At 52.6% G+C, this 15288-nt stretch overlaps 1 protein-coding gene and 1 long non-coding RNA gene across 11 annotated transcripts in view; one reads left to right on the top strand and one right to left on the bottom strand.

Moving 5' to 3' along the window:
- The window catches only part of MLXIP (MLX interacting protein), a 65768-nt gene that overhangs the window by 13703 nt on the left and 36777 nt on the right, over positions 1-15288 (bottom strand). For 8 of the 10 annotated variants that reach the window (XR_004729152.3, XR_013522177.1, XR_004729151.3 and 5 more), the window contains 10 exons: positions 8153-8259; positions 7537-7622; positions 6289-6378; positions 5902-5943; positions 5421-5592; positions 4600-4689; positions 3081-3172; positions 1491-2130; positions 621-742; positions 300-477 (listed from right to left, as the gene is read on the bottom strand). Coding sequence is in view for 6 of the 10 variants with exons in the window: in XM_078337505.1 (XP_078193631.1) it covers positions 300-477; positions 621-742; positions 1491-2130; positions 3081-3172; positions 4600-4689; positions 5421-5592; positions 5902-5943; positions 6289-6378; positions 7537-7622; positions 8153-8259 (1619 nt within the window). In the remaining 4 variants the exon portion in view is untranslated. The remainder of the gene's footprint in view (positions 1-299; positions 478-620; positions 743-1490; positions 2131-3080; positions 3173-4599; positions 4690-5420; positions 5593-5901; positions 5944-6288; positions 6379-7536; positions 7623-8152; positions 8260-15288) is intronic. The other 2 variants (XM_035257904.3, XM_035257905.3) reach the window with 1 other exon arrangement.
- On the top strand, positions 4801-7244 carry LOC144577694 (uncharacterized). Its single transcript, XR_013522179.1, has 3 exons — positions 4801-4871; positions 5005-5033; positions 7112-7244. It is a non-coding gene; the product is annotated as an uncharacterized LOC144577694 (long non-coding RNA).

Below are 15288 nucleotides of genomic sequence, written 5' to 3'. Positions count from 1 at the left end.
ATGGGTAAGAATGGCAGCTTAGAGTCAGGCCTTTGAGGGTGGTCAGCAGGGACTCCCAAGCACACCGGCCACCTACACTGCCACATGCCCACTACTTTTCACCCTGCCAGTGCCACCACAGGTCATCCTGCCATCCACAGAGCGTGTTCCAAGCCTGTGTTATCAGCAGGCTCCCAAGACATCACTGTGTGTCCTAAGCCCAGGCTCTGACCTGGAGAGCCCAGCAAACGGCCCCATGATCCACGGCAGGCCCAGTTACTTCCCTTGTGATGCCCGACTGTCCCTGAGTGGATACTCACTGGGCCCTGTGACAGTGACCTGGGGGCTGCCCCCATGAGGTGGGACCTGCTCGGCCTTCCCCAGGGTGTCTTGTGCTGTGCTTGGGAAGAGCCGGGAGATGGGGGTGGGTGGGTTGCTCGTGCTGTGGCCAAGATCTGTCACCAGGATGCTGCTGTGGAACTCCGGGACCCCAGGAGCCTGCAGTGACATGGGAGAGAGGTCACCCCCGACCACTGATGCACAGCAGGGCAGGACACCGGTCATCTCAGGTGAGGGCCGCCCAAGAGCAAGCTGCTCCAGGATGATAAGGACACCAGGGGTCTGTCCAGGGCCCTCCTCACCCTGGCGATGGCGGCAGGTGCGATGACCACGTTGGACTGGGACACCGTGGAGGCCAACATCCCTTCTCTCTTCAGAGGCCCTGATGTCATGATCACCGCTTGTGGCTGGCCTGAAAAGGGAGCTGCCAGGACAAGGGGGCTCAGCTGCAGCCCTGGACCACAGTGCCTGGCCCGCCCTGCTGAGGCCGCCTCTCTGCCAGTGAGACAGCTTGTTCCCAATCGCAGGGGATAGGAAGACAAAGCCATCAAGGCACCTAAAACTTTGTGTAATTTTTTGAAGGAGACATGTTATAGACCCAGGAAAGAGATGGCCAGGACTACGTGTTTTAACATTGTAGGCTATGACTAACTTTAAAAAAAGGTAGAGAGCAGAGGGTAGGTGTGGTGGCTCACACCTGTAATCACAGCACTTTAGGAAGCCAAGGTGGGCAGATCGCCTGAGGTCAGGAGTTTGAGCCTGGCCAACATGGTGAAACCCCGTCTTTATTAAAAATACAAAAATTAGCCAGGTATGGTGGTGCACGCCTGTAATCCCAGCTACTCAGGAGGCTGAGGCAGGAGAATCGCTTCAACCTAGGAGGGGAGGTTGCAGTGAGCCAGGACTGCACTCCAGCCTGAGCAACCGAGTGAGATTCTGTTTTAAAGAAAAAAAAAAAAAAACAAAAAACAAAAGATAGAGAATAGAAAACAGAATAGATCATACACATGTATTATTTCATGACACTTTTCATTTGTGTGTGTGTGCATTGTGTGCACGCACACACGTGTGGGCACCAGGGTGGTGGTAGTCACAAGTTTGAAAGCCTCTGGGACAGGAAAACATCCCTCTGGGTTGGGGGAGTCCCACACTGAGTCCTCCACCTGGCTCACCTGGGGCGATGCAGGCGTTCTTCAACACCAAGGACACCGGCTCTGGTTTGGGAGCAGGCACTATTTTGTGAGGCTGCTTAGGCCTTCCCCCCGTCAAGGATACAGGTTTGGGGTGCACAAAAGTTAACCGAGGCTGGGGAGGCCGGGTGACAGGAGACAGTGTCAGGCCACAGGGGTTCACTGATGAGGCAGGGTGATGGGTGGTGATGATGAGGCCCTGACTCTGGCTGAAGGTGGTGGCGGAGGCATCATGGGTGAGGGTGGCGGAGGCTGTGTGGGTGATGACAGACGGCGGTTTGCTGACTCCAACAAACTTCTGTGGCTGCTGGAAGGCAGGTGGAGCTGGAGGGTTCAGGGCCGTGGCTGGAGGAGGAACTATCGGTAACATGGGGGACACAGGTGGCGGGGCGGGGCTGGGGGACAACAGGGGCATGGTGAAGACGGGCAGGAAGGGCTGCGGGACACTCAGAGGCGGCTCTGAGGGACCGAAGTCTGTGGGCTGGATAAACGGGTCCTCAGTCCGGGAAGCGCGCTCACAGCCCTGCCCATCCACAGGATCCAGGGATGGGGCAGCATGGGGCTCAATGAGGCTGTCAGGAAGGCTCACAGTGGGGAGGGTGGTGGTCGGCAGGATGCTCTCCTGAAAAAGGAACAGAGGAGATTGGAAGCAACGCTGGTTCAGACAAGTCCTTTCCACAGCTGCACACTGCCAAGTCCAACGAGACAGGCTGGGTGCTGGGACAGAGGGACAAAGGCCATGTCTCCATGCCCGTGGCTGCTAATCTGAGGACACCGATCTGTGTTTTCCTGTGTAGTTGTGGGGGTCTTGTTTCCATTAAAAACTAAATACTCAGTCCTCAGACCAGGCAGTGGCCCTGGCACAGCTGGTTAGCAGCCTAAGAATATCTTGTTTCCAGAGTCCAGCAGAGTCTTCCCCGTCTCTGCCATCTTCTATTACTGAGCAGAGGCAGCCTGGACTGTAGCTGCTTGGGGCTCCCCAAAAAGTTTGATGTGTCGGCTCTTCGTGAGGTCACCTCTTGCTAAATGGGAAAAGCTATGAGGAATCAGTGGTTCAGATCCCAGTCTCTGCAGCAGAAATTCTTCCCGGAGCAGGTTATTACCAGTGTCTAACTGGTCATGGGCATAATCATGAGGGATCCATAAGGACAAAGAATGGGTTCCTAACTCAGCTCTGCAGCCCAAGCACTTGTGACCAACTTTTTTGTTTGCTTAGTAAAATGTGAAAGAAATATACAGATGTTATTTTTATTAGTAATCCATGTTTTTCTTCTCTGTCTAGCTAATTCTGTCTTAATTAGCCGGAGCAGAGCTAGCTGCACATAGGTTACCTGGCACCTCAGGGAGGAGCACACCTGGACCAACAGGGTCTCTCGCACCTCATGGGTGCTGAAGGATGCCGTCAACAGGGCTGGAATTGTGCCTCTGCACATCAGCGCTGGTCTGGCACTGTTTGGTGCTTTGCTGGTGACTGTGTGGCTGTGTCATTAGCCTTGCTCTGGCAGCAAAGCTTTGATGAGCAGCCCTGTGCCTGCCGGTCCCTTCCCCAACCCATTCCCCAGCTTCCTCTACCTGTGCAGGTGGGTTGTTGGGATCTGGTACAGGTGCTGAGGCAGATGCAGGTAGCATGGAGCCAAAAATGGAACGGCTAGAAGAGAAGAGGTCTGAAAAACAAAGGGGCTCGTGAGCTCAGTGTGCCCAGCATTTGCTGGAATCAAACAGGGCCAGGCATAGTGGCTCATGCCTATATTCCCAACACTTTGGGAGGCTTAAGTGGGATCATCACTCACTTGAGATTAAGAGTTCAAGACCAGGCTGGGAACAAAGTGAGATCTCATCAGTACAAAAAAAAAAAAAGCCGGCCAGGAGTGGTGGCTGACACCTGTAATCCCAGCACTGTGGGAGGCCAAGGCGGGTGGATCATGAGGTCAAGAGATCAAGACCACCCCTGCCAACATGGTGAAACCCCATCTCTACTAAAAATACAAAAATTAGCTGGGTGTGGTAGCACACACCTGTAGTCCCAGCTACTTGGGAGACTGAGGCAGGAGAATTGCTTGAACCCAGGGAGTCAGAGGTTGCAGTGAGCCGAGATCGCACCACTGCACTCCAGCCTGGTGACAGAGCAAGACTCCGTCTTAGGGGGGATAAAAAAAAGCCAGGTATGATGGTGCACACCAGTGGTCCCAACTACACAGGAGGCTGAGGCAGGAAGATCGCTGAAGCCCAGGAGATTGAGGGTGCAGTGAGCTGTGTTCGTGCCACTGCATTCCAGCCTGGGCTATAGAGCAAGACTCTGTCTCAAAATAACAAAGACTAAAACGGGCTGGGTGTGGTGGCTTACACCTGTAATCCCAGCACTTTGGGAAGCAGAGGCAGGAGGATCACCTGGACAACACAGGAGACCCCATCTTTATAAAAAATGAAGAAATAAACTAGGTGTGGTGGTACATGCCCCTGGTGCCAGATACTCAGGAGGTTGAATTGTGAGGATCACTTGAGCCTGGGAGTTCAAGGCTACAGTGAACCATGACTGAGGCACTGCTCTCCAGCCTGGGTGACACAGCAAGACCCTGTCTCTAAAAACAAAAGACTCAAACAAACCAAGGACTAAACCCCTAAACCCAACATGGCCGAGGGGGATGCCATGGCCAGAGGGTATTACCCTCAGAGACATCTTTCTTTCTGTAGAAAGGGGACTCTGGTTGGAACGACACATGCTGGCAACTATCTTGGGCTCTGAAACACTCCCAGGCCTGGGATTTCTGCTGTTCTCACATGGCAGGGGCTCAAAGACCCATCTAACTGCAGGGCCTTGGCAGAGAACTGGCTGTGTCATCATCGCCCTCTGCTGCTTCGAGGGAGAACTGCTTACAGTCATGGCTAAACCCAGGGCCAATTTCCTTGGAGAACAATGTCCCAGAAAAACTTTCCAGACCTTGCAGTTACTACAAAGAACAGTTCAGTTTAAAAATTCTGTGCCTGTCCCCTTGTCCATTCTACCAAGTCTTGCTCTTAAAGGAAGGCAGCGATCTGCTCCGTGCTGGGCCCGGAGAGGCAGGCAGCCGCGCGCTCAGCCTCTGGTTCTCACCCTGGAAAGGCTCGAAGGTGTCCATGAAGTCCAGGTTAGGCTGCAGAGGCATCAGCCCTGGCTGGATCATGTCTGCATTTCCCAGATGTGCTGCAGGAACCACAGAGAAGAGGAACCATTTTGTCTTCTCAGACAATGATGTAAGAATGGAAGAAAGGCCTAAAACAGACCTTCCAGGCCCTGCTCACATTCTAGAGTTTTCCAAGGAGCTGGCTGGGATTTCTACATTCTCATGGGTTTGTGGCCATTCTGCACCCTCAAAAGGCAGGAAAGTAAGTTTTTGCCAGGAAGGTAAAATTGAGTATCAGGGAATGGACACCCCCAGGAAGCTGTGAAGAGCTGAGTAGAGAACAGAGACCTCCTCCAATATTGTTCTAATTTTCAATCTTTGTGTTCTTCCCTGAGGAGTTAACTGAAGACTGAACGTCACTGAGGTGAGCGGTCACACCCAGGAGTGCTTCCGACTTTCTTTAGCATGAGTCACGGCCTGGCCACCTCAGCCTAGGCATGGCACATGTCCCCCGTGAAGGCAAGAGTACTGAAATGTGCCAGTGGCTCAGACCAGACCCTGCTGCTGTCTTCCCACCATGGTGCCACGGGAATGGCAGCTGCCCAGTAGGCCCACTCTGCAGACCCCACCCACTCAGTATGTGCAGCCTGGATGTTAAATGAGGCCAGCTATCCTTCCCTTCCTTACTGCCTGCCCCCAACTGTGACACACAGCAGCTCAGAGATAGCCCTGAAGGAAGCCTGGCCCAGAGCAGGCTGGCAGAGAAGGAAGCAGCTGGCTGTTCAAAGCCCAAGGCCCTGGATTGGGTTACCTATTTCCCGGGGATTGGGCCAGGCCACTGGCTGGTGTGAAGACAGCGTGGAGAAGAGGGTGTCGCTGAATTCTGACATGAGCATGTCTGTGTCCAGCAGGGGGTCCTCCTCCATGGGGACAGGGGTCTTCCATCCATCCCTGTGCTTGTGCCAGTACAGCATGTCATAGTCCTAACACAACACCAACACAGAGAAGGAAGCGTCAAAGAATAACAGTGGGACACAGAATTCCCATACCTGTCACCTGGGAAATTCGTCACAGGGGCTGCTCCACAAAAGTGAGGCACCAGGGTGAAGGCATTCAGAGAGTGGCTCCCTCCAGCTCACCCACGAGAGAGAGCTGGACTGCTTCTGAGCCATTCCTAAGACCCCAGTGAAGGCTCATGGCCTGCCACCTTCTGCAGGGCTCCCAGTGGGCCACTAAAGTGCCTGCTGTCTCATGTCACAGTGGGAGTCCTCAGAGCTTCCAGGCTCACTCACCTGGGCCAAGCTGGAGAGGTCCTCATCCTTGTGCTGCTGTAGCTGTGGGCAAAGGGACAGAACAGGGTGGTCACCAGGGGCTCTAGAATATACAGAACTCTCAGGGAGGCAGGTAGGGAGAAGAGTACTGCTCATGTCACCCCAGCTGATGCCTACACAAAGGAGACTCCCACCCAGGGCACAGATGGGGAAACTTGAGAGCAAAAACAACATGACCTAGGCAGGCCATCGTCTGGGCTAGTCTGGCATGCTGGGCCCTAGATGTACTTCTTGACGCACCATGCCCAGGTGGCGCAGCTGTGGAGTCTACAGTCTCGGCCAGGGCTCTGAACTTGGGCTCTGCCCCTCCCTCCCTCAGATGGCTGCCTGAACACCCTAGCCGGATACCCTTTTCTTGAAGTAGGTTCTCCACTTGTGATACTCCCGGATCACAATCTCGATGCGGCTCTTCCAGTACTTCCCTTCTGTGGTGATGGCCTGAGGGACAGAGGGCAGAGTGAAAAGAGGGTGCTCTGCTTGATTAGTAAAGCTTAGCTGGTGTAACTGTCTGGCACTATGATCAGGCCTCAGGCAATCCAGCTGGAAATCCCACAGTGGCTACCATGTCACTCGGAAAGCAAATCCCACTTCTGTGCTATACAGGAGGTCCTCTAGCTAATAATGAGCTTTCATTTCAAGACCTAAGGTAGCCAAAGGCCTTGGGGACACGGTCCTGAGGCTCTGCCCAGGAGCATGGGGTGAGAGCAGAATGCTCCAACAGGGGAAGAAGCAGGGAAATGCTGTGGAAACTCCCAAGCCCCCCACAAATGCCCCTTCCCCGAAGCCTCTGCCACATTCACAGGGCAAAAATGAACAGTCAATTCCAGGAAGTTTCAGATGGAATGCGCCCTCCAGGGGCCTCGCATCCAACCTTCACATGCTGCCAGCGTGAACGCCTTGCATGACAGCCTTCCAGCTCTAGAGCTAAGGAGCACCCCCCGTGCCTGGGCCTGCCTCACTTTCCGATCTCAAGGCCTGAATCGCCTCACCTATGAACACTTCAGTGTGTGTCCTCGACAGTGAAGATGTTTTGTTATAAAGAACTGATTACAATATTGCCATACCCAACAAAATGATATCCCTTGATACTATCTAATACCAGATTACACCTGACTGTCTCACAGCTGTCTTTCATTAGCTTACCTTTTAAATTTCACCTTTATTGTAACAGTGAGACATGCCTGGACAACATGAAAGCAACGTGGAAGAATATGCGGTGAAGAAAACATCATCCCCTCGCCTGGCAGCCCTAATCCTATCCCCAGAGGCTCCTGCTATTAAGAGACTTCTGTATATTCTTCTAGACACTTCCTGTGCATGTATAATCATACATAGACAAACACTTTAAAAATTACCAGAAAGACATTAACCCTCTCTGTCCTCGAGCTGGCCCTTCTGAGAAGGGGTAGGCTCTGGCAGCCTGGGGTTGCCAGAGGCCACCAAGTGCCAGGCCTGGCCCCCAGGCCATGGATGGCACAGGGCAGGCCCAGGGCTCCCTTCCACAGCCTCTCTTGCAGGACTAGCCTGCTGTGAGCCGCTCCTGGTGAGGTGCCAGTGTGTTTCCTCTCTCAGCCACCCTGGGTCACCGCCAAGTACCTCTGGCCGGCGGTGCTCGTCTACATCCACAGAGCCATCCAGGGGCGTCACAAAGTGGCACACAGGATTCTTGCGCTTCTCCAGATCTGAGAAGAGAGAGGGTGAGAGTCATTACCATGATCCAAACCCGAGGGAGCGCCGTCTTGTCTGCTGCGCCCCTCCCCTAGTGCAGACAAATTCCCAGGTACCCTTTCCTTCTCCTTCCCTTCGAAAAGGCGATTTCAGGGGAATAAAGGAGTCCAGGTGAAAGGGGAGGAATCTGTCAATAACCCCTCAGCCAGAAAAGCAGCATGGCTTCTCAGAGAAAGACCAGCCCAACACAAGCCTGCCCCAGCACACTCATTTCCCGGAGAAGCTGCCAGGTCCATAGCACCCAGGTTGGAGAGAGACGGCCCGTGCCCGAGTCTTCCTAGACTTGCTCCCCGACTCTCAGATGTCACCCCTTAAATGTCCACTTCCCTAGGACTCGGCTTGGGTTTCTTGTCGGCAGAGACTAAACTTCTGTTAGAAACTTGGCTTGGGTTTCCTGTCAGCAGAGACTCTGGCCCCTGGGTGCCCAGGCCTCCAGGGCATGGAGCCTTGACTGCCATGGGCGCCCAGGCTGGGTGGCACTTACACTGCATGTACCAGGCCCGCCAGATGGCATTATTGAGCCGGATCTTGTCTCTCCACTGGAGCTTCAGGCCCTTGAAATTCTTCCACTTTGGAGACACCAACTTCCCACTGAAAGGCAAAGCAAAGTGGAGAGACTCAGTGGTTCCTCTGAAAACGAAATGAAATATAAAAGTGCTACCCAATCATTCCAGGACCGAACTCCTGACTGATCCACTCCCAGCCACAGGTCGGGCTTCAAGGAATTCAGGTCACTGGGGGATTTCTACAGAGTGATACATGGGGCAGGGAGTGGCAGGGACGCTGTCAGGGTTCAGAGGACAGGACTGGCCATGGGGTGTAGCCATTGGTGCGGGCAACAGCATATGGGGTTCACTATAGTCTCTGTCTACTTTAGCATATGCTACACGTTTTCCATAACTAAAAATTAAAAAGAAATCTGTTGACCACAGAGTGAAAACCAGGTTCCTTTGACCTGCTTTGCCACCAGCCCCCGTGAGGCATCATTCACAATCCAAGCACCTGAGTATCCTGCTGGCCTGAGCTGCTGCAGGGCAGGGCCCTTCCTGCCTCCCAGAGCCTCTGACATGGTTCTCAATCTTGATGTCCCTCCACTTGGCCACCTCCTCATCCCTCAAGATGCTGCCCCCACATCATCTCCTCTGAGCTGACCTGGCCTATCCCAGGCTGCACCGATTCCTTCAGGGTCTCTCTGCTCTCCGCTTCAGGACAGTCTCACGGGAGCACTTCTGTAGCAGTGTCTGCACACATGAACCTTCCCCTGTGGACAGTGCAGCTTCTCTAGGGAGGACCATTAGGTGGCCTGGCACACAGTAGGGGCTCAATTGACAATTCTTCATTAAATAAGTCAAGAGCACTTGGAAACCAGCCTCCCAGTGGCACAGCCATCTTGGGCAGCTCAGTTTTCCAAGTGCTAGGCCAGGAACCGTCTCTGGGCAGTGGCATAGGGTTTCTCTTTTTCAGATGGCTTGAGATGGGCAAGGCACTATTTCTGGCCCCTACTACAGGGGGGCTGAGGAGGCTTTGTCTGACCACAGGCCACAGCCCTGCCCCTTCTCCAGTCCCACTCAGAAAGGCCACGTGGCAAACCTAGATCTGCCAATAATAGCTGCAGACTTCACAGGAAGCGCCTGAGCAACAAACATTCCGTGAAGCTGGAACCTGCTCTGGAAGGCAGACGCCCCTGGCTATGACCCTGGCAGGACCCTCACGCCTATCCCCACCCAACCCAGCAAGGAGCCCAGGTTCTGGGCAATACAAGCCAGAAGGTTATGTCACCCCCAGAAAAATCCTCTTAGCACACGAGAGACATGCAGAGAGCAGCAGCCTCCGCCCAACAGGTTGGGCACTCAGAGCTGTCACACGTCTTCTTCCTTCCTTCTCTCCCCAATTCAAAGGCTTGTCTAACCTACCTCTATGCTGATGGCCTGGCCTCACTGGTGGTACATCAGGCAGCTGCAACATCAGAGAGCCACAGCTGTGTCATGGGTACAAGCAGAATGACACACTCTCCTCCAGAGTGTGTTAATAAGGACTAAATGAGAGCATACTTGTGTATGGTAAGATACACACACACATACATGCTTAGACACACACACAACTGGTAAACCCTAAAGCAAACACAAAGATATTAATAACCATCTTGATGATCTTCAGTTATTACTGAAAGGCATAATTTTTTTTTTTTTGAGATGGAGTCTCACTCTGTTGCCCAGCCTGGAGTGCAGATGCACGATCTCGGCTCACTGCAACCTCCACTTCCTGGGTTCAAATGATTCACCAGCCTCAGACACTTGAGTAGCTGGGACTACAGCCATAAGCCACCATGTCCACCTAATTTTTTTTGTTTTTGAGATGGAGTTTCGCTCCTGTTGCTGAGGCTGGAATGCAATGGCACAATCTCGGCTCACTGCAACCTCTGCCTCCCAGGTTCAAGTGATTCTCCTGCCTCAGCCTCCCAAGTAGCTGAGATTACAGGAATGCGCCACCACACCTGACTAATTTTGTATTTTTAGTAGAGACGGGGTTTCACCATGCTGGTCAGGACGGTCTCAAACTCCTGACCTCAGGTGATCCACTCACCTGGGCCTCCCAAAGTGCTGGGGTTACAGGTGTGAGCCACTGTGCCCAGCCTAATTTTTGTATTTTTAGTAGAGATGGGGTTTCACCATGTTGGCCAGGCTGGTCTTAAACGCCTAACCTCAAGTGATCCTTCCACCTCCACCTCCCAAAGTGCTGGGATTACAGGTGTGAGCCGCCATGCTCAGCCGGGTATGATGTTTTTAACCCCTGCCCTGACTTCAAAAGCCCTTTCTCTTACATTTGCCATATTGCTATGTGGTTCCTCTTCCTCCACAAGTGGAAAAGGTGACACCTGTGCCCCCTGCCAACACCAGGAACAGACCTGGGCAGAGGTCGGCCCCAAGTGCCAGGCCAGCCCTGAGGGTGGGATCCATGTAGCTGCAGAAGCCTCACCTGCTCTGCGCTGTGAAGAGCTGAAGACTGAGGTCGGGGGACGGGTGAGGCGGTGAGGTCCCCCTCATGTAGCACGCCCTTGGCGGAGGCACACGACATGCCTGCAAGCTGAGTGTCCTGAAGGGCAGACAGCTGTAGGCACCAGGTGGATAACCAACCTGGCCAGAGCAGCCAGGGGAGGTTTTCTGGAGGAAGTGGCATTTAAGCAAAGGCCTATGGAAAAGGTACACCAGCTCAGCAGAGAGGAGGCAAGGCCCACGCAGTTCCTTCTGCCTGGCCTGTGGTGGCACCAGTGAGCAGGAACTCAGCCTGATCCAGGCAGTGAAAAGCCCTCAATGTATGAGCCAGGTGTGGTGGCACCTGCCTGTAGTCCCAGCTACTGGGTAGACTAAGGCAGGAGGATTGCTTGAGCCCAGGTGTTTGAAGCTGCAGTGAACCACGATAGCACCGATGCACTCCAGCCTAAGTGAAGGAGCAAGACTCTGTCTCCAAAAAAAAAGGGCAACCAAAAAGGGTGTCACACCAACAGCTTCGATCCCATGCAATGAGGGGAGTGGCAAGACGCAGGGAAATTTAGCCTTACAGGCTAGAAACCTCAAGGTTTAGTTTGAGGGTCCCCTCTTCTTCCTCTCCGTGAGCTGAAATGTTTCCCTTTTCTTTGGTGTTTACGTCCAACAGTCAGACTTCAGCAGCAAGACAAAGACCAGAACTCCCAAATGGGATCACCCCTCCACCCCGGGTTTCTGTAGTATCTCCATGGCCAACAGGTGGTGCTCAACCAACACACAGAAGGGCGTCCAAATCAAAACCCAAACTTAGACCAGCCACAGCCAGAAAGGGTCGCCTGGCACCTCCAGACCACCCCCATGCCAATTTCAAGTCAAGATCTGAGGAGGCAATGCACGCAGTTCTATGATGCCTCAGAAGGTGGCGAGGGACAATGAATGCTTCAGGTGTTACAAAGGAAGGGATGCCCTGGACAACTCATGCCCAGAAACGCCGGGCAGGCTTGTGTAGATTTCTCTCCTGATGGGTCTGGCAGAACTGTTAGGCTGTGCACTGTCAATCTTCAAAGGAGGGGAGAGGACAGACATCCACGGGGACCCTTCTTCACAAGGTACTCAGAACAACTGTTCTAAAAGTCCCACAAGAGGCCAGGTGCAACAGCTCAAGCCTTGTAATTAATCCCAGTACTTTGGAAGGCTGAGGTGGTAGGATCACTTGAGCCCAGGAGTTCCAGACCAGCCTGGACAACACAGCAAGACAAAAGAAAGAAAGAAGAAAGATGGGGGATGGGATGGGATGGGAACCAGGAAGGAGGCAGACAAAGTCGGCCAGGCTCAGTGGCTCACGCCTGTAATCTCAGCACTTTGGGAGGTCAAGGCGGGCGACACAAGGTCAGGAGTTAGACCAGCCTGAACACCATGGTGAAACCCTGTCTCTGCTAAAAATACACCGGGTACGGTGGTGGGCACCTGTAATCCCAGCTACTCAGGAGGCTGAGGCAGGAGAATCACTTTAACCTGGGAGGCGGAGGTTGCAGTGAGCGGAGATTGCGCCACTGCACTCTAGCCTGGGTGACAGAGCAAGGCTCTGTCTCAAAAAGAAAAGAGAAAATAGCAGGGAGTGGTGGCCTGTGCCTTTGGACGCAACGTGTGTAGTTACTAAATGAGTTATTAAATGAATGCTAAAGTAGCCAAATACAGACCAAGTAGCCTGTGGTCCCGGCTACTTGGAAGGCTGAGCTGGGAGGATCCCTGGATTCCAGGAGTTGGAGAGGGCAGTGAGCTATCATGGCACCACCGCACCTCAGTGTGGGTGACAGAGACCCTGTCTAAAATTTTTCTTTAAAAAGCCCACAAGGGAGCCTGCCCTGGCAAAGCCCCCAGGGCAGCACCAGCAGAAAGTATCTGTGGTTGGGGGGACTTCTGCTCTCGCAACTCATGCCACCAGCTTAACATATTCCAGACAAAGGTGACTGGGCTGCCCCTGAGTCTAACTCAGGATTATGGTGGATTCTTTCTTAGAAGCAGACCAGAAACATGTTCTGACCATTTCTGTAAGACCACTGGCTTCCCCCAAGACCCACAATCCTCCTCTGGCCTCTGCCCCTTGAACCCTCCCCTGCCATCTCCCCATCAAAACAGTGAAGCCAGACTGCATTCACCCATTCGCTGGCCCTCTCCTCCCCCTCTGTGGGAAGACTGTTGCCTAGGGTCGCCAGCACAGGGCCTGGCACATGAGACGTGTTTTAAATATGGAGTTATTAAACGAACGCTAAATTTTCCATGAAGAACAATCTTGACACCGCCCTGCCACGGCCGCCCTTCCTAGAAGGCAGGTTCTTCGCAGGAAACAGGAAATTCACAGTACAACAAAGGTCTCTCTCAAAACTTTTCTTGGACGAAACTAGCAAACTATGAATTCCTCAGAGGTCTGGCAAAAGAGTGCTTTGAAATGGAAGGAAATTAAATTGCAAGCCTTGCACAGACCAAGCTGGAAGAACAGGGGCAGGCAGAGAGGGCAGGCAGGGCATGGCCGGGTCAGGGGTCCCTAATTTTGTTGGTTCCGGTTGGGACGAACTCCTGACTCATGCTCAGACCATTCTCTCCAAAAGTAAGCAGACAGAGGCCAGGTGTGGTGGCTCATGTGTGTAATCCCAGTACTTTGGGAGGCCGAGGTGGGCAGATCACCTGAGGTCAGGAGTTTAAGACCAGCCTGGCCAACATGGTGAAAACCTGTCTCTACAAAAATACAAAAATTAGCCAGGTGTGATGGTGGGTGCCTGTAATCCTAGCTACTCAGAAGGCTGAGGCAGAAGAATCACCTGAACCTAGGAAGCAGGGGTTGCAGTGAACTGAGATCATGCTGCGTCACTCCAGCCTGGGCAAGAGAGCAAGACTGTCTCAAAAGAAAAACCAAACACACACACACACACACACACACACACACACACACAGTGACTGACATTTCAAAGGCTGTAAATGATGTGTAGTCTGTTTACTAGTAATGTCTCAAAGCAAATTTCCCAGTTCTGACATTGTGCTGCAGCAGTACAAGAGTCACCACTGGGGAAAGCTGGGTGAAGGGTACATGGGACTCTTTGTTCCATTTATGTGACTTCCTGTAAGTCTATCATTATTTCAAAATAAGTTTTTAGAAAAAGCAAAGGGCATGGACAAACAGCTCAGAAAATAAGAGACGCATAGCTAATGTACAGGTTTTTAATTATGAAATTTCATTAACAAATGATACAAATTGAAGTGAAACATCAAGTTTGGCTGTTGCAAATCTGGTCCCATCTCCAGTCCAGAGGAGTCGGGAACACCCTGGAGTCTGATTGGGGTTTACTCACCTGGCGAGGAAACCTAGGACTCTGGCTTTAAATGGTACCCTGCCCAGGGGTCGCTGCCCCTGCTTGAAAGTCCAGTTCTGGCTTGAATCTGACAGGAAACTTAAGAACATGCCCAATAATCTCCTGAAACTCAGGAGTGTGCCTCAGTATCCCAGCATTGACCCTCCTACCTGCTGTGGCCCACCCAGCTGTCCTGGTGGCTGTGGTCGCTGTTTTGTCGAGGGTAGGCTGGGGCGGCCTGAGTGATGAGGCCAGAAATGAAGCCACTTTCCTTTCTTGGTTGGTTACAGTGGTGTAGGCATGGTGGTGTCTGCGCTTCAGCGGAAGGCCAGGACACAGCCCTCCCAGGCAGAGTGAAGTCACCATCGCAGCAGGCACATCTTGCCTGGTATCCACTCCCTCAAGATGCACTCTTTTCAGGTCATCTTGGAATGATTACTCCCTGCTTTTCACACACACAAAAGACAAACATACACCCTCACAAACAAGCTGGCACACATGTGGGCAGAGCACCTGCATGCACTCAAACGCTGGCACACTGGAGGGTACTCCTGCCTTCCTGTCACAGTCCTCGGAGCCCGCTTCTCTAACAGGATGTTCTAGAACAGAAAAAATGAAGATGCTAAGGGATCCACTATGAGGATGCAGCAGGGCCTGAAACCCCTGGGCTTCCTCTGTAGGAGGCTCTCTGCTCGGGCAAGTGGCCCACATGCACACTGCCCCTCCTGTCAGGCCACTGGCTGTGGCCCCTCCTGCATCCCGGCTCCTCAGCGTACCTTTGTCTGTCTGTAGCCTGTTAGCTTTGGCTCCTGGCAGCCTGTGGGACCAGGCCCAGATTCCAGGACGAGCTGATAGAGACTGCCCTTTTGAAGCAAACAAATTGGACTCCTGGAAGAGTCATTCCTCCATTCCCTCACTGAAACCACCTAATAACCATGATCCTCATATCTGGATCTGGTGCACAAAATTGACTCATTCATAAGTTTGTATCTGTTTTTGTGATTAATTGCCTTCCACAACTAATTAGAAGCCCTGGAATGTCTTGTACCTGGCCTGGTCTTTTTTCCTTGTTTATTTTGAAAAAGTAATACAGTATCCCCCCCATATCTGAGGGGATGTGTTCTAAGACCCCAGTGGATGCCTGAAAGCACAGATAGTACCAAACCTTGTATACACTACATTTTTTCACTATATATATTTGTGATAAAGCTTAATTGATAAGTTAGGCACAGTGAGAGATTAACAACAATAATCACATAGAGCAATGACGACAATCTGTGATTCACAAT

The sequence above is a fragment of the Callithrix jacchus genome, chromosome 9, assembly GCF_049354715.1.
Source record: "Callithrix jacchus isolate 240 chromosome 9, calJac240_pri, whole genome shotgun sequence".
In the NCBI taxonomy this organism is placed as follows: Eukaryota; Metazoa; Chordata; class Mammalia; order Primates; family Cebidae; genus Callithrix; species Callithrix jacchus.
Note: the sequence above shows the minus strand (reverse complement) of the source record. Positions and strands in the feature narration are given on the sequence as shown.